This window comes from Nyctereutes procyonoides, unplaced genomic scaffold, assembly GCF_905146905.1.
Source record: "Nyctereutes procyonoides isolate TBG_1078 unplaced genomic scaffold, NYPRO_anot_genome, whole genome shotgun sequence".
NCBI classification, from domain to species: domain Eukaryota; kingdom Metazoa; phylum Chordata; class Mammalia; order Carnivora; family Canidae; genus Nyctereutes; species Nyctereutes procyonoides.
The window spans coordinates 66,222-84,931 of NW_026575046.1; the positions used below are offsets into that span (position 1 = coordinate 66,222).

Here is an 18,710-nt window from a genome sequence, read left to right on the forward strand (position 1 = left end):
CTGGCCCGGCCCTAAACCTGGCCCCACCCTGGTGGACGGAGGCAGCTGGCAGGTTGAGGCAGCCGAGCCGGGTGAGCCGGGGCAGGAGCCGGGCAGCCAGGAATAGCTCCCAGAGGGCCTCGTTCCCTCGGAGTTCAGAGGTCGGGCCCATCCCAGGGGCTGCAGACCGTGACCTTCCTAGTGACAGGTCACTGCAGACGTAGCTAGGTAAGATGCGGGCATTCGGAATGGCGTGGGCCCCCCAATATGACTGCGGTCCTGAAAAAGGGAGATTTGGACACAGAAGTGCACGCACACAGGCAGGAGGCCACAGGGATGTGAAGGCAGAGATGGGCTGATGCCTCGGCCCCCAGGACGGCTCCAGGTCGCCAGCAAACTACAGAGGCCCGGAGGGAGGCCCAATGGACTTGACTGTCCAGCCTCTGGAGGGGGAGCCAACGCGGTTGCGCGGTCCTAGCCCTCCCATCCCCATGCATGGTTCGGACAATGCACGGTCACACGGTGGCTTCTGAGGGAGGGAGACCTGGACCTGGGAGTCTGAGCAGCAGAGAGCAGGGCCTGCGGTCGCCTGTGTGGCCTGGGGGGCGGGGGCAGAGATGGGTGTCAGCTCCTCTCCTGCAGATGGACCTACAGGCACCCACTCTCCAGAGTGTCCTAATGGGGACACAGCGACTGTGCGCGGGGTAATGAAGGACGGTCTGAAGGCAGGCTGGGGGGCGGGCTCAGCCGGCCAGGCCTCCGGGCCCCCCACCCCCACCCCTTTGCTTTCTTCAGCTGCTTCTGGCCTCTCCTGCCTCCAGGCTCCAGGGGACTCTGGGACTGACCGGCCCAGGGCTGCCTTGGCTTCTTTCGGCCTCTTATTCTGTCTCGGCCACTTCCTCCTCCCCTATGGAAGAGAGGAGTGTGATCATGACCCCGAAGGTTGTTCCTGCCCTGAGAGCTGGGAACGTAAAATCCCAGCAGCTGTTTCTCGCCCGATGCCCCCTCCCCGTGCCCTTGAGCTGCTCCTGGCCCGCGCTGTTGGCTGGGGTGATCTGTTGGGAGCGCTTTGCATGGAGTCCACAGTTAGCGGGCTAGCTGCCCTAACATTCAGTGACCATCGGCTCCTATCAACTGCCCTACCTCGACCCTTATATTCCTTCCGAAGAGCAGAGCATTAAAAAGAAAAATTAAGCGAGGCTTTTGAACAGACGTAAACAGATCTCATGCCGAGGTGGCGACGGGAGGACACAGACCTGACCTTTTAGGGGCTGACAGCTTTCGACTCCCCGCCCCAAACAAGAAGAAACCAGAAGGGCCACTCAAGTCCCTAGCTCTCCTGCCCCGGGCCCATCAGGGCGACAGACTCTTTCCAGAATCAGTGGTTCTCAGACTTGTTCAACCAGTGGCTCCTAGGCCTGTTGCAAAATGCCACGAAATATCATTAATCAAGACAAGATTAATATCATTAAGTCAAGACACCTATTTTCTCATGGGAATTGAGGAGACAGCCCTCCTCCCACCCTGGTAACAGGATACTGCGGGTATTTCCAAGAGGCAATGCGAGAAGCCCTATTCTCATTCAAATCCCCAAGTTCCCATGCGTAAACGTCTCACAAGTACAACTGATTATGCCACTAGGTTCTGTTCCCTGGGCTTTCCAGAGGCAGGTAACCTGACCCCTGTGCTTCTAATGAATCATTTCAAAGTGTGTGTGCTTGTATGGCCGATACTTAAATCGCTTCCACACGTATGGCTGAAAGGCTTCTATGCACCAGGCGCGATGCCAGCTAACCCAGCCGTGACGGGGCCGGTTATGGGGCTGGGGCGGGGACACAGGACACACCCCTGGGCAGCCTGCACCGTGCAACATTTATCTGGAAGACCCTGGGGTGGAGAGTATGACGCTGCCCCAGCCTTGGAGAGACAGCGTAAACCCCTGCAGTACGAAAGTACCGTAAATGTGAGATGTTAACACAAGAACATAAGCTTGATCTCACTGCGTCAAGTCCTGGTGGATGGGATTTGGAATAATTTGCTGCGTGATTATCTTGCTTCTCTCTGGAGAATATGCCTATTCACATGTGCATTCCCAGGACCTAGCCCACTGCTGGCCACACAGCAGGTGTTCAACACATACTGATTGGATGGATGCATGAAGCCATCATCCCCCAAAGAGGAGACCAGGGTAGACGGATTACAAGATGTCCCTGCTTCTTCTCTCCTCCTAACATCCCTTCTCTGCAGGATGACTTTGTAGTTCCTCTGGGGAAAAGCTGGAGTCTATTTCCCTGCCCCCCTGAACCTGTGCAATAGCAGTGATGGTGGCCACTTCCAATTCTCGGCCTCAGAAGGCCTTGTGGGCCTCTATCTTCTCACTTGGGGTATGGGCAGAGCTGTGTGGTCCACACAAGCTCAGGCTGGCGGAGGAGAGCCCCGCCGTCCCAGCACAGGCCATCTGGACCAGCCCACTGCTGGCTGACGACCGCCCCGTGAGCCCACCACGAGCCGCCTCCTGGCTCTCAGCTGACCAAAGAGGCGTGAGCACACTGAGCCCAAAGGGCCACTCGCTGGCCCGTCTGGTGAGGAAGAATAAACGCTGTGCTTTGGGTCACTGAGTCCTGGGGTGGTTTGTTACGTGGCGACCCATTTTGAGACTATGCTGAAACTTCCTAGCACCCCTGACCATATCAAAATGTACTGAGAAGGGAAGACGGGCAGACGGATGCATTCTAGCAGCTGCTTCAGCTCCTCCCCGTAGGAGCAGCGGAGCTGGCTCGCCTGAGCTGCACTGTCTGCCCAAGCGGCTCTGGACACGGGAGAGGCCTTGCAGCTCACTGTCGAGAATGAGCTGTGCAGAGAAATGCAACAGCCACAGCAGTGGCTTCTCCGCCTGCGTGAGTTAGGTGGTCGGGCAATGCTGGCTTCATGCGGTGCGATGACCTTGGACTCAACCAAATACACGGTCAGCAAGGTTTCCTCTTTTATAGATTAATTAACGGGGGGAGTTGGAGAACACCTACATCCTGACCACTGGCCTAAATTAAGGTCTAGTTGGTGGCAAACCCTGTGCCCTGCAATTTAAAAAAAGTGGTGTCTCACAGATGAGCCCATGATAACAGTGGTGGCCACAATTTGGCTAAAATGAGACAATTACTGGCGGCTGCCCAACAAAGAGCAAGAACCCAAAGCTAGAAATACTCCCAAGGCTCCTGCAACTTGGGCGTCTAGAGCGAGGCTCTGGTGGACGCAGAATAGACACGCACTTCTGGGTCGGTGGATCTCCTAGACCTCCAAGTCTGTGAGTCCAACAGAACTGCCAGCGTCAACTCCAGACAACTGCTAAGTCTATCTGGGCTACAGAACCATCCTGACTCCAACTGAAGATTTTATCGTTCTCTTTTAAAATGGGAAATTTTAGGGGATGCCTGGGTGGCTCAGCGGTTTGGCGCCTGCCTTGGGCCCAGGGTGTGATCCTGGAGTCCCGGGATCGAGTCCCACGTTGGGCTCCTGGCATGGAGCCTGCTTCTCCCTCTGCCTGTGTCTCTGCCTCTCTCTCTGTGTCTCTCATGAATAAATAAATAAAATCTTAAAAAAAAAGGGAAATTTTAGATTTAACATGAAAAATGATAATTTTTATCTCAGTGGCCACGGGTTCCTCACACCAGTTTCAATGACCCAGGATACTCAGCTCTTCTCTTCTGTGATTACTGATAGCTCGAAATTAACTCTTAGTCCCAAAGTCTAATTCAACGATGACGAAAACACAGAATGTTTTCGTTAGGCTTATTATACATATATATTATATAAAATATATAAAAATTATATATATAATAACTTTATATATAATAAAGTTAGGCTTATTTAGAAATCCAAATAAAGACTGGTAGCAAGAGGGAACTAATTCACCCATTTTTCAACGAAAATTTATCGAGACCTACTCGTTGTACATCGATTTTCTCTAAGTCATCTACCATCTTTGAAAATGGCCCAGATCAAATCTAGCTGCAGGGTGTTCCTTCAAAGCACACCCACAAGTTAGTATTCAGGGCACGAGGGGAAGGAAGGAGGAGAGCATCTCCTCTCAACCCCGGGCCCTGAAGCTCTGAGCCCAAATTAAATGACCGGTATCAACACTTGGGCTGAAAACCTGGCCCGTGAGCGGCATCCTCTCATGGCCTCACGGTGTTCTCAGCACCAAAGTCGGTGTCACATTCAAAGGGAAAACCAAAACGGTCTCACCCCGTTTACGTTTGGGAGGAGCAGGGCTGAAGCTCCAGAGGAAGTCCTTTTCCAAAGTCCTGGAGAAACTCTACGCTAGTCACCGCAGGTGTGATACAGCTTTCTTATTTTTCCATGGAAATCATGCTTTGCCCCAGGGTTTAGTCTGGTCTTTGAATAAAACAGACTAGTGAGCCCCTGAAATAAGTTAATTTGATTACATAAAGCCATCTGTCATTTGATTCAGTGGATAAGCACTAACCCTAATCACCACCAGGCTATCTTGGTTTTTAAGACGGAGCGTGTGCAGGAATGCGCGTCTGTAGGGTGCCCGGGCCACCCTGTCGACCTTCCTGAGATCACATCCTCTCTGCCACAGGCTTGGGAGTCAAAGAATTAAAACTAGGGCTTCCCGGGGAAAACACATTCCCTCTACTTGCGCTAAGGGGCACAAACCCGGTCCCTTCATCCCTTGGAGTGTTCATGACAAATGTCTCAATAATCACGGAAGAAATCCCTTGTTACAAGAGACACGTTGGAGCGGATGGAAAGGAACAGGGAGGACGCGGGCTGGCGCCTCCCAAACGCTCAGCAGCCTTACCGATGAGGGTGTGGAAGACGGCAGCGACGGCGCCGGCCACCACCATGCACAGGACGGCCTTGGTCCTGTCCCGCTTGCTGTTCACAAACACCAGGCCCACGTTCTTAAAGTCGCTCATGGGACCCGTGAAGAACTTCATCAGCGAGTACGCCAGCCCGTAGCTGGCCAGCATCTCCACTGCATCCTCCTTGACAGCAGCGATGCCCCGGTTCAAGGCCTGTGGGGGAGAGACAACCCACAAACAGCATCAGAAGTGTGGGCGCACCTCGGGGGACTCACACCCCCAAGGAAGCCCCAGCGGGTAGGTTTCTACGGAGACGCTAAGCAGCGTATAGGGTGACGCTCACTCTGATTTGATAACGGGCATTCGCTCTCATTTTCACCCATATTAGCTTCGGGTGCAAACAGCTCCTTGTAGGGGAGACACCTGCCCGCTGGGGCTCAGGTAGTAGAGGAAAAACGCAACAGGCATTTTATGTTCAGACCAAAGTCATTGTAGGAAGTTTTGGTTAAAAGCAAAACATGTTGATTCTACTTGTAGGCTGAGTTTATGTAACAGCAACGGGCATTCTGGAAATGGGTCCGCCGCCTTGCACGGGGTGGGTGACGGCTTCTCGTTTTCTTGAAGGAAGGGGCATGTGTGCACGGGGACGAGTGCGCCCCACGCCGCCACGGCCCGTGTGCGTTACGTGGCCCCTTCACGGCAGAGTGGGTTCTATGAGCAAAGTGCTGGAGGAACACATTATATAGCGGGTGCTGTTTACCCAGTTCTTGCTGTATTTTAACTTGAAATGTGTTCCTCAGCTCTGTGCAAACAAGTATGAAAAGAAAGCCTTTAACCAAATACACTGTTTGCGGACGATGCTTGCTCAGGAGGTTGTGGTCGCGGAATATTCTGATTGCTCGACAGATTATAGCACAGATGGTGGCAATGGATGTCTGGGTGGAGAGGATTTTTTTTTTTCTGATGTCACAGGACATCAGCTGTTCCTTAGGAACCGGAAGCCGATTAAGGAGGAGAATCGGCTTTCTGTGTAGTCACAGACCTTCAGAAGCAGACGTGCCGTAGGCACGGGGCAGGCGCGGCCCAGGTGACACCCGAGGGCGGCATCGACTTTCAAGACAACGATCCTGAATGAACCAACCACGGCCAGGCCCTCGACTACAGGAAGGGCCGGGCTACCTCCCCCGCCGCCGCCGGACCTCCTTGGTTTTGGAGCTCTTGACTGGTATCATCATAACTGGCCATTTGGGCCACTTGTCATTTCTCTTCCCCATGTTTTAAATTCCTGCTCTTATGTCCTAAACTCACTAATAAAGAGTAAGCCTGCGAAACTCTGGGTCCCCACCCTTGACCCCCGAGCAGGCTCTCCGGCCTGTGCGCGTGTGCTCTCAGCCCCCCCCCCCCACCTCACTGCTGTAACCCCAGGTGTACGGTGCCACTTCCAGGTCTTGTAAGTAATGAACCTTTATTTTTTCCAAGTTTCCTGACGGCCGTTGCTGCAGGGCGTCTTGCAATCATAGTAAGAGCCACAAGGGTCAGCCCAGTAGTAACATCAATTCTGAAAGGGGGGATGTCCGTGGGAGGCTCACCGCGGCGCGGCCCACGTGAGCACCCCGCAGCATTGGGATTAGTACCGACATGCTGAGAGCAGCGTAAAACACGACTTCAGTTTTTAGAGCCACACAATGGGGCAGAATGGAGCAACTGCTGGACTCCCCCGGCCCCACTATCCCACTATCGATAACCCCTGCCCCAGTGGTCCATGTTTTTTTCTAAAGATTTTATTTATTTATTCATGGGAGACAGAGAGAGAGGAGCAGAGGCAGGCTCTCCATGGAGAAGGGAGGCTGATGTGGGACTCGATCCCAGGACCCTGGGTCTCAGCCTGAGCTGAAAGCAGATGCTTAGCCGACCGAGCCTCCCAGGTGCCCCGGGGGTACATTTTCAGTCAATGAGCCTACAGCGATGCATCTTTATTGCTCAAAGCTCACGGTTCGCAATCCCTCTTGGGTCGTACATCTAGGTGCTCTGACAAATATATAATAACAGCGTATCCATCATTATATAGTTGAACGTCCTATGCAAATCACCGTTAGAAAAAAGGTATTTATAGTAAAATACAGACGTGTGAAACGGTCTTAGGAAAATGTAAAAGAAAAATTATCTAACAGCTGCAGGAATTTGGTATCATTCTTCTGACAAAGTTGGTATTATATAAGCTAGTTTTTGACCATTGTTTCCGATTATATGTTTAATCCTCTTTCCTTTTTGTCCAATTAATACCTTAAAAATTTCCATAAGAAGTGTTGCAGCCTTTGCGGAGCGTACCTGCCCTGACGCCTTCCTCAGAAAAACATTTTCCCTCTAGCCCGGCTGATCTAATACTGTAACACCCTAAAGCAAAATAAGAATCAAGAAGCTCCTTGATTGGGACCCCCGGGGAGCTCAGCGGTGGAGCTGCTTGGGCCCAGGGCGTGACCCCGGGGTCCCGGTATCGAGTCCCACGTCGGGCTCCCTGCATGGAGCCTGCTTCTCCCTCTGCCTGGGTCTCTGCCTCTCTCTCTGTATCTCTCGGGAATAAATAAACAAAATCTTTTTAAAAAGGAAAAAAAAAAGCTTCTTGTTAATAAATCCCGTGTTCAGCAGACACATCTAAGAAGACGGTCCTGTTTTGTGTCAAAATCTCTCACTTGATCATGTTCCAAAGTAACGTATTTGGACTTGGGCTGCGAGCGTCCCTCCCAGGCCTTTTCCCCGCAGAGGCCTGTTGGTGCACACCTGCCTCCTCCTCAGGGGAAGCTGTCCCCAGGCACTTCGGGCTCGTTAGGGGACCCCTGACCCCAAGGCTCCAGCCAAGGGCTGGCGGACAGAGGGGTGTAGAGGATCCGCTCCCCGGGGCCGGGCTGCTCTGCTGCGACCCAGGCCCCAGAGCTCCCCGTGGGCTCAGGTGGGCGCTTGCGGCCTGTGGACACCAGCTCCTCGCTCAGCTCCCCCCGCACCCGTTGGCCTTCCCTGCACCACGTGCCCCAGGATTCCCCCGCGCACTTCAGCGCCGGGGACCCCAACTTAGCACAGCTTCCAGCGTGTCTCTCGCAGACACTGAGGCCAGTGCAGAGCTTATTCTCTTGCCTTCCTGTCCCAACCCCAAAATCTGGCTGCTGATTGGTTATTTATTTATTATTGCCAACAGGTCTGTTGAAATCTAAGGGATGTATATTATTTAGCGCAGGTTTAAAAAGCAGACAGGAGGGCACCTCAATAACGTAGGATTAGACCTTTCCTGGATCTTGCTGGCGGAACGTTACTCTTGGCTAAAAAGACCTCAGCCCTGGCTGGGGCGCTCGCTGCGACGCTTCCTACTTCCACCAGCAGTTCGCGGACAGAGTCCTAACCCAGGGCTGAGGCGGGTCGGGGGGGGGGGGGACACGGGGAACGGCGGCTCTGGCAGCAAGACTGAGTGTGAACAGTCCACTTAGCTCCACAATCATGGTAATTTGGGGGAAGCACGCAGGGTTTAGAGCCACGCAGACCTGAGCTGCTTCTATCACTTAACTGCTGAGTGCTGTTGGCCAACGTGCTTATTCTCGCTGAAATAACCTGATTTTTAAAAAGATTTTACTTATTTACTCCTGAGACACACAGAGAGGGAGAGACACAGGCAGAGGGAGCCGCAGGCTCCATGCAGGGAGCCCGACGCGGGACTCGATCCCGGGACCCCGGGTCACGCCCTGGGCCCAAGGTGGACGCTCAACCACTGAGCTCCTGGGTGCGCCTTAAATAACCCAATTGATCTTAGATTGGATGTAAGTATACGGGGCCTCAAGCCACGAATGGCCTAGAGGAGGCACCTGAAAGCAAGGGTTTTTGTCTATCCTGTTTACTAGTCTACACCTACCACCTCACCACACCACAAACACTCAAATAGTTGTTAAATGAAGTATTTTCTACTGAGAACTTTATATGTTCATATTAATTTCTATGAACTTAAAATAATCGCATTTTGTTTGTAAGAGGATTGGTCGTCAGCTACACCACTGATTCGACGCTTTTAATGACCACGTTGCGCGTACCCGGTGAATGAAAAACATTCTGGTTTCAAAAAACATTAAAATGCAAGCAAAGAGGAGCTTTGCCGTTGAGGGCATGTGGCATATTGGTATTATCAGCCTTTCCATTATTCTCATTTATACCCAGTATTTCCCTCAATTTCTCTACTTCTTCATTTCCTGATTTTCTCTTGATCCCCCAGGAAGAAGTCGCATGCAGCCCATCAATCGTCCCGTGGAGTTTCTCCCTGTACTTTTGGACTCGGCCATTCTGACCCGATCCGCAGGGAATTCTATCCTAGTTGATGGTTTCACTGGCGCACGTAACTTTCCATCCCCTCAGGGCGTGTGCCACGGGCCACGGATGACAATTCGTTTTCTAAAGAAATACTTTATTTCCTCAAGGCCGATTTGAACAAAGCACCAATGGCCCATTATTATTATTATTATTGCCCACTATTTGTGATGCTTTCTTTCCAGGAGCTCATCCTTCCGGATCCTCCAGTGCCTGTTTCTGCCTCGGCTGTGTCAACGCGCTTGCTCTGTTTCCCTTCACAGCATGTTCATTACCTGACCCTATATTTGCTCTTTATTTGTCTTACTGTCTGTCTGTCTGTCTCCGTTTGAGCGTAGCCTCCAGGGCACACAGAACTTGGTCGGATCCACGACAGCTCCCCAGACGCGGCGGGAGGGGAGCATACACTGGTAGCCGTGTGAAAGGACAAAGTGCCAGGTTCACAAGCGACACAAACACTCCCTGTGACAGGTACCGAGGAAACAAAATACGCGAACGAACCAGGATCCCCTAGAGAAGCTTATTCAGATGGACGGGAAAGGAAATTCGTCTAAGGAGGAGACAACCGAGGTCACAGTGGAGCTGAGGCCCCAAGAACAAGAAGGAACCAGCTGGGGACAGCGCTGGCGGGGGCGGGGCGGGGGAGGTAGAGGCCAGTAAGCCTGGCAGGCGGTGGGGACAACGGGGTCTGGGAAGGTAGGCGACGTAAGATGGTTCCAGATCACGGTGAGGAGCACGCGGGAGAGGGTCTGAGCAGGTGGGACTGAGGCTCCTGCTGGCCGCGGGGAGAGGGAAGGGTGGAAGCCCGGAGTGGAGGGCTGGTGGTGATCCAGGTAAGAGAGGGGACGGCTCGGGCCAGGAAGCGTAGGAGATGAGGAGGAAGGGGCCGGCTTGAGAGCTTTTTGGAGACAAAACTGATGTGGTGAGGGACCCCACGGGGGCATGAGGACAGGGAGCAGTCAGAGCTGACGGCTGAGTTTTTTGGGTTTGAGCCACCGGTCAATTGGTGCAGCTGTTTCGTGAGATGAAGGGACTGGGACAGGGAGGACGGGTTGGGGAGGAAAAGCAAGTGCTCCACCTGGGTGCCCCCCATCGGGATCGGGTAGGACGACTGGCTCGGAGGGTCTGCGCAAGGGCAGTGCTTACAGGCAGGAGACCGACGGGGAGCCCGGGCAGGGTGCAGAGAGGGGCGTCGGGAGGCAGCCCCGCAGCACCCGAGAGATAAATGAGACCCACTCGGGAGGCGGCGGCTCCCCAGGGCGCAGCACGAAGCTGGCCGGTGCCATTGGGCGCTCCGGGAAGGCGGCGGGCAGCACGGCCAGTGACGGGGAGCACTGCGGTCTCCTCGGGGGAGCACCCCGGTCTCCTGGGGGGAGCACCCCGGGCTCAGGGTCTTGCAACAGCAGCGTCCGCACCGTCTTTGGAAAGCGTTCGGCTTCCAGTCAGAATCCTGCCAGGACTTCTGAGCTTTGCCTGCTGCGGAAAGCGAATGCTGTCTCCACGTTCGTGAACACCCACAGCGAAGGCACTTCGGGTGCAGGCGAGGCCCAGGCGGCTTCCAAGCGGCTAAATGCAAGGCTGCCCTTGTCCCAGTGCCGTGCTGCTCGCAGACGCCGTGGCCGGGCCGCCCCACACCTCCCACCAATGTGCCCCACGCTGGGGCCGCTCGGCAACAGGGCACGTCGGACTCAAAACTGGGCCCAGGAGGCATAAGTGGCTCCCCCTGCCTCAGTATCCCCCAGAGGCTGCCAGGCTCACGGTGTGCTGCGGCCTGCGTGTTTTCCTCCCAGAAAGCCATCAAACTACAGGATATTAAAAAGTAAGAACCAAAACCCAAAACAACCCCCAGGGAAATGGCTAACAAATCCCACAAGCGATCCCCCTGATACGAACAGTCTTAGCTCCTTAAACCCTACAAGATGAACCAGAAACATCCCCATACTGCAGACTGAGATTCTCAGGCCAAGGGTCCCCCCCACCCCCCGATCCTGCAGGCATTTGGTGGCCGCGTGACGGCAAGCATCCTCTGGAGCGGGGGGGGGGGGGGGGATGGAGCCCAAGGGCAGCCCCCGCCCGTCAGGCCGCTGTGGGGCCCCCATTCCTCCCATTTGGGTTCCTGGAGCCTCATGGGCTTGTCCCTCCTTCGACTGCTCTCCGGCTCCTCCCGTCAGTCCCTCCACACTGTGCCCGGCGTTTCAAGAGCATCCCCTGGAGCACACGCATGTCAATACCCACAACTCCTCGTGTGCAAATCCCGGACCTCAGGTTCATCCAGCGACGTCCCCCTCCCTGTCCTCTGTATTTAGGGGCTCTGCTGGGGCTCCCAAAGCGGCTGGAGCCAGAAGCACAGCAGGGACAGCTGGCCGCCACCCCACCGCCCCACGTCCCCCACACCCGGCTGCTGGCTGCTCCGTCATCCTCTGTTTCCCCTTCTCTTCTCTCTGCAGGGCAGTGGAATCCATCAGAAACGAAATTTCTCGGGTCGCCTGAGTGCTCGGTAGGTAAGCATTCGACTGGGGATTTCCGCTCAGGTCATGATCTCAGGGTCCACGGATCGAGCCCCAGGTTGTGCTCCGAGCTCAGCACAGAGCCTGCTTTTCCCTTTCCCTCTGCTCCTCCCCCGCTCGTGTGTTCTCTCTCAAGTAAACAAATAAATGAAAATCTAAAAAAAAATTAAAGATAGAATTTCTTGTTGCTTCTCTCTCTAAAACAAACCTCAACAAGACACACCTGCCCAAGGCCTTCCTTCCCCACCACCTGGGTCCTGTCACATGGAAAAGGCCAGTCTGCCCAGTGACCACAGGGGTATCGACCCGGGCTCTGCATTTCGGACCCTCTGACCTGGACAGGAGCCCAAGCTCCCGGGCTGCTCTGAGCCTGGCTACGCGCCTGGCCCCTCCCCATCAGCACTTGCAGACGCACAGGTGCCTTCCAGCCTGAAAGGAACTTCTCGAGTCCTCGGGGCGCCTAGTGCCCCCTGCTTTCTCGCCTGCCTTTGGCAGGAAACCTCTATACAGCGTCGCCCCCTCGCCTGCTCTTCACTTCCCCCGATGCTCCATCACCTCCCCGGTGATCCTGAGCCCGTGAGGACAGCAGCTGCGTGAGCGAGCACCGGGCCTCACCTGGACGCCAGAACCACGGCCGTCGCGGGGTCACATCACAAGCGGTCAACCGCCGGCCGGCTTCTCCCCCCTCCCCCCACATGCTCTTCTGGCTGAAGCCAGCCGACACTCTCTGCTCCCACCTTCCCGGCCCTGTCGGCTCCTCCCCCTTCTAACGAGTCTCCCCTCGGTGTCCGCGGGACCGAGGTGCCTCTTCTGCTCCAGCTGCCCCCCACGTGTGGGAGCTGGTGGCCGGGCCCTGCCGAGGCCGCTCCTGTTCCCGCTCTCGCCCAGGCGCCCGGCCGCCCGCACAAACCGCAGGTACTGCCTGTCGGCCTGAATCCTCAGAGGGCCCTCTGCACGCTGCTCTCCCCTCCCCAGCCACGTCTGCCCTGAACGGCCCAGGGGCCCCTCACACCCACACTCCCAAGCCTCGGGTCACCAGGAGAGATACCTGGGCTCCTGCAGACCCGCCTCCCCTGGGGCTCCAGTCCGTGCGTGCCCAGAGTCCCTGCCCAGGAGACGGGGTGAGCTCCTGACGCCTCTGACCCTGGCTCGCACCTTTCTGGGCCCCACCCATACTCCCCAGTCCCTCCAGACTCTGGCCCCGCTGCCATGCCTTGGGTCGGGTCACTGACGGCCTTCCGGTTCCCAAGCCCTCCCCTGGTCCTCCCCATTGTGGTCAGATCGCAAAAACCCAAATTCCTCCAAGTGCACCCGACATGCCTCGGGGCTGCACCCCGCACACAGATCACGATCTCCACGGCCTTGTGCTAACGTCTGTAGCTGCGTCCAGCGCGTGGTTAGTCGGCATCCAAGAAATATCTGGGCCATGAGTGAACCAGTAAAAGGCCTTTCACGACCTGACCTTGCTTGGCGCTTCCTGCACTGTGTGTGGAAGCCTAAATGCACTGCAGTTTCCGGGATACACCATGCTCTCTCTCACCGGAGGGTCCTCAGCTCAAGCTTTTCTCTCTGCACAGAATCACCTTTACCTGGTCCCACCCATCACCTGGTAAACCCCCATCAGCCGAGGGATCACATTTGCTGGGAGCTGTCCCTGGAGCCCATTGCCCACCCTGTGCTCTGCAGCTGCCTGCGCGGACCGCGGAGCCCACGCCTGCACCCACCACGGTGTACCGTGCTTGCTTTCACTTGGCAGCGTCTCCCTAGACCCCTAAGGCAGGGATCGGGCTTCCTCGCCGCCAGTTCTCCCACATTTGTTCAGCACACCTCACACGCGGTTGATACGCGATCCAGGAACAGACACGGGTGTTCCTTGTACACACAGCTTACGTACGGTCGTTCACAAACAGAACCCCCCGGCTGCAGGTTTGGGTGTCTGGGTAAAGAAAACGATTTTTGGTAGGACCTATGTATTTAAAATAAGTATGCAAATTGATGGCAGGAGCACCGTACGCGTTCTCAAGAGATGGGTGAGGACTTGGTTGTTACTTTTTTTTTTTTAAAGATTTTATTTATTTATTCATGATAGACCCACACACACACACACACACAGAGAGAGAGAGAGAGAGAGAGAGAGAGAGAGGCAGAGACACAGGCAGAGGGAGAAGCAGGCTCCATGCAGGGACGCGGGACTCGATCCCTGGGCCAAAGGCAGGTGCCAAACCGCTGGGCCACCCAGGATCCCTTGGTCGTTACCTCTATTGTGCCTTCCTGGGTGCCCGTCGGCACCGGACGAGCACTGGCTGCTTACGTAGAAACACGGACCTAGAGGATGTGGCATCGGGCCTCCTAAGGAGCTTCTAAGTGTAGAGCTTAAGCAAAGACTTTTGTCCTGGCTCCCCTCTTGTGGAGGTCACCTGGGATGTAGGACGGGCTGTTCCCCTATAGGGTCCAATCCTTTAACAGAAGTTAGCTGCCACCCGAAGGAAATTGGAAATTCAGAGTCCGAGGAGCGCAGAGAGAGCTGGTGCGCTGCCGCGGCCCGAAAACCCGGGCAGTAACCTCCAGGTTCTGAAAGACGGGGGACGAAGAGGCATCGGGACGGAAGGCCACACCACCCAGAGGCGTCAAGGGCCACCAGAACCTGACACGGCAACTGGCATTCATGGCCAATTGGTAAGAACATGACCGCGTTGCTCACAAAGAAACAGCTTTTCAGATTCTGCACAGTAAGGTGTGGAGTCGGGAACCGGTGGTTTCCCTGACGTACCGAGAGGCTAGTATACGAGATGCTCCAAGGCCTGATTCTTTCTTTAATTTTAGTAAGATGGACACGTCCTTTAATGCCTCATCCTGGGTTAGAAAAACGAACAGGACACCAGGCTGAGCAGTAACTCTGTCTGGCGAGACGCATCTTTTTGATAAAAGACCACGCTCCTCTGCCTCCAGCTTCAACGATCCTGTTAAACCTTTAAGAACACGAAGCAAACTCACTATTGTTGTGAAAGGTACAGTTTAAAAATCTCCCCCAAATCCAGGGTCCTCAAGAGAATCCACGTTGGTGAAAGCAGAGGGAACTCCGGGGTGGCCACGTAGGCCGGGCCGCCTGGCGGGGGTGGGGGGGTGGGGTGGGTAAGTAGCTTCTTTCGATGACATGGGTCATCGGCACCCCTGGATTTCCCTCCTCGAGGAGTCCGGGTTCCTGTAAGTTTCCACTGTTATTGTTCTGTTTGTATTTTAAAAAGTGGTTTCGGTTAAATTAGATCATTTGTCTTCCCGGTAGTTTTCCAGCCATGTTTTATTTTCTCAGGATCTATACTGCTCTAAATGAGACACCCTCGCCCTGTTTAGCCGGCACTGCAGCCAAGAACTCGACACCCACACACGAGGTTGTGGTTTAAAGGGGGCAGCAGAGGAATGAAGCCTGGTCCGGGCTCGCCAGCGGCCAGAGGCAAGGCTCCGCGGTGCTGTCCACAGTCCGGGCTTCCTGAAAACACAGAGGCAACCGGGGCCAGCCCAAAATAGGACGTGGCTGCTTCTGCCACTTCCCACACCTGCAGGACAGTTTCTTTTTTTCTTTTTCTTTTTTTTAAATATTTATTTATTTATTTATGATAGACAGAGAGAGAGAGAGAGAGAGAGAGAGAGAGAGAGGCAGAGACACAGGCAGAGGGAGAAGCAGGCTCCATGCACCGGGAGCCCGATGTGGGATTCGATCCCGGGTCCCCAGGATCGTGCCCTGGGCCAAAGGCAGGCGCCAAACCGCTGCGTCACCCGGGGATCCCAAGAAGAGTTTCCATAAAGAATAGAGACAAACTACGAAACAGGTGCCAAGCACGGCCAACAGTTTCCTCCTGTTGCTTTTTTTTTTTTAATTTCAGGGGAAATAATAAAAACATTTTACTTTTTGGCCTCTTACATGGAAGTATGTTAGTTCATTAGAAGATACACTGTAGTGTTGGAGGACCCTCTTCAAATCATCTTGCTCCTTCATTTGAACACGGATAAGGGGGATCCCTGGGTAGCTCAGCGGTTTAGCGTCACCTTTGGCCCAGAGCGTGACCCCGGGGTCCCAGGATCGAGTCCCACGTCGGGCTCCCCGCATGGAGCCTGCTTCTCCCTCTGCCTGTGTCTCTGCCTCTCTCTCTCTCTGTGTGTTTCATGAATAAATAAATAAAACCTTTAAAAATAAATAAATAAAAATAAATAAACACGGAGCTTCTTCACCGGCTTCCCTTTGATCCAAGATGGTGGAGGCTCGACAAGGAAGAAATGTTCCGTGGACTCTAGACTGCTTCAGGGGACCGAGGCTTCATATGCCGTTCAACCACTCATTCCCCAACTTGACCCCACATCTTTACTGTTAGTGAAATTCCCAAATGTTTTTATATGGTCCCCAAATGATGCTGTTCCTTGATTAATATGTCAAGGTTATATCCATTCCACTTCAGGGCTGTGTTTAAAATACTTTTATATTGAAAAAAAAAATCAACCCATAACTCCGTGAGCAGCATGCTGGAGCAGATGACCTCTGGGACCTGCAAAGCCTTTTTGCTCACGGCCATACGATCACCCGCGGGCATGCACACTGCCCGCCCGCCTACAAGCTGAGGCGCCTACTCCCTCCCTGCTGATAGTCTGTGCCCTCAACGGTTCTAGAACCTGAACCTGTCTGCGGGCCCCGGGGCAGCTCAGAAGCCCCATTCTTCTTGGGCTCCGCTGCAACATTCAGAAGCGTCACCTGTTGCCTTCCACTCTAGCCCAGGTTCAAACGCATTCGTACTAACGGGATGAAGGGGGAGCCTCTGCATTCAGGCCTTGTAGGGCCAGGGAGCACTCCAGTCATGACAAGGCTGCCCCCAGCCAACTCCGAGGGCCCGCTTTGCGGCAGACGCTGCTCCAAGGCCGTCTCGTCCCCCGCACTCTCTGGGCGAGGTACTGGCATTCCCCAACCCCTGGCAGGGACACGGGCTCATGGGGAGGCTGGTCACCTGTGCAGGTGACCTGGAGCAGGAGCAGAATGCGGGTGCCCTGTGCCCTCAGCCCCGCAGGTGGGCGCCCTGTGCCCTCGGCCCCGCAGGTGGGTGCCCTGTGCCCTCGGCCCCCGCAGGTGGGCGCCCTGTGCCCTCGGCCCCGCAGGTGGGCGCCCTGTGCCCTCGGCCCCGCAGGTGGGCGCCCTGTGCCCTCGGCCCCACAGGTGGGCGCCCTGTGCCCTCGGCCCCGCAGGTGGGCGCCCTGTGCCCTCGGCCCCGCAGGTGGGCGCCCTCTCGCACTCTGTGCAGGTGACCTGGAGCGGGAGCACAATGCTGACCCCCGCCCTCTTTTCACCTGGAATGAGATGTTGCTGCACTTGGACCCAGGGCTGATTTGAAGCAGGATTAGCTGGTCAGAGTAGAGAGAACTTTTGGATAAAAGCTATTCTTGGGAAAAATTCCAAAGACCCTGAGGTAAAGATTGACTTTTCAACAGTAACGTGGGGCAAGTGCTCCAAGTGGACACACGGAGGGTTAACGGTGAGGCCGCGGTCGCCGTCTTACCTGGGCTGTGCCACGGCAAAGGGCACAGGGCACCCACATGGGGCCGAGGGCACAGGGCGCCCACCCACGGGGTCAGGAGCACAGGGCGCCCACCCTGCAGGACAGGGCACAGGGTGCCCACCCACGGGGCTGAGGGCACAGGGCACCCACCCATGGGGCCGAGGGTGCCCACCCTGTAGGGCCGGGGGAACAGGGCGCCCACCTGTGGGGCCGAGGGTAGAGGGCACCCACCCATGGGGCCGAGGGCACAGGGCGCCTACCCTGCAGGGCCGAGGGCACAGGGCGCCCACCCTGCAGGGCCAAGGGCACAGGGCACCCACCCGCGGGGCACCGTGTGCATCACCAAGCTCAGACGCTGCCTTGGTGGCAGAAACAGCAAGAGGCTCCCGCCGCCCTCTGCAGACTCGGCCGGGATGTCACGGCTCCTCTTACACACACGTAAGGCCCCACCCCGGTCTCTTGAGCCCGTTCACGGCGCCACGCGCTTCTCGGCTGTGGGACTGCCTGGCTTCTGCGTAAGGCTGGGCGACGACTCTGTGCCTACGGAGGGGCAGATGCCAGGATCCCTGGACCATTGAGCCTCTGGGCTCCTGATCGATCAGACTGTCTTTAGGAGGCGAGTGAGATACTAAAAGCTGGTCCTCAGCACCGGGCGTCACACACACCTGATGGATCACTGACCTCCCCTCTTGAAACCAGGACACACTGTACGTCGACGACCCTGAATTTAAACAGAAATATAAAACACCTAAGGACCGAACAGAGCCGTCCGTGCAGCCTGCGGACGCAGGCCGGTGGCCACCCACGCACACGTGTGCACACTGGAGACGAAGGCCCGCAATCTGCTGCCTCGGCGCTCGCGTCCCGTGGGCAAGCAGAGCTGCCGTTACCTCCCGGCTCCCCGGCAACGGTGAAACTACTGGCCTGACTTGTGGTATTTTACGTGCAGGAGTTTTGTCTCACTGAGTAAATGGCTTAGAACAGCAAACAAGAGAGGACGGGGGGGCATCGCTGTCACACAGCAAATAGCAGTGGGGATTAAAGAAAAGTACGCACGACCCCGAATTTACTGTCTTTGCAACTATAACCGTGCTTTACGTTTGATATTTTTCACCTCATGCAATAAATTAATAAGCTATAATGTGGATAAAATCACAGTATTTTGAAAATTTCTAAACAGAGAACAAACACATCCTTACGAGTCATACTTCATGCAGCTAATGCACGAGGAGTAACTGCACATGCTGAGCCTCGTTCTAAAAATTCAGCTTCCCTATAATTGAGGTTTTGCACCTTTGGCTATCAGAGTAGCCCGAGCAGTTGTCTTCTCAGCCCTTCACCCACACGCACGAGGGGGATGGACGGGACCGTGTGCCCCCTCCCCTTGGCCTTCTGGCCCCGAGGGTGTTGCATCCTAATTCATTCGGGCAACATGGGTCGTGTGAAGAACAGGTCGTAGTGCGCAGAACGGCAGCCCTGGACGCGCCTTCACGCATCCCCCTATTGGTTTTATCTCACGA

At 55.3% G+C, this 18,710-nt stretch overlaps 1 protein-coding gene across 2 annotated transcripts in view; it reads right to left on the reverse strand.

Annotated features, from left to right (window-relative positions):
• ANKH (ANKH inorganic pyrophosphate transport regulator) overlaps window positions 1-18,710 on the reverse strand; it is a 116,764-nt gene that overhangs the window by 42,136 nt on the left and 55,918 nt on the right. For both annotated transcript variants that reach the window (XM_055325876.1, XM_055325877.1), the window contains exon 2: window positions 4,802-5,018. In XM_055325876.1, coding sequence (XP_055181851.1) covers window positions 4,802-5,018 — 217 coding nt within the window. The remainder of the gene's footprint in view (window positions 1-4,801; window positions 5,019-18,710) is intronic.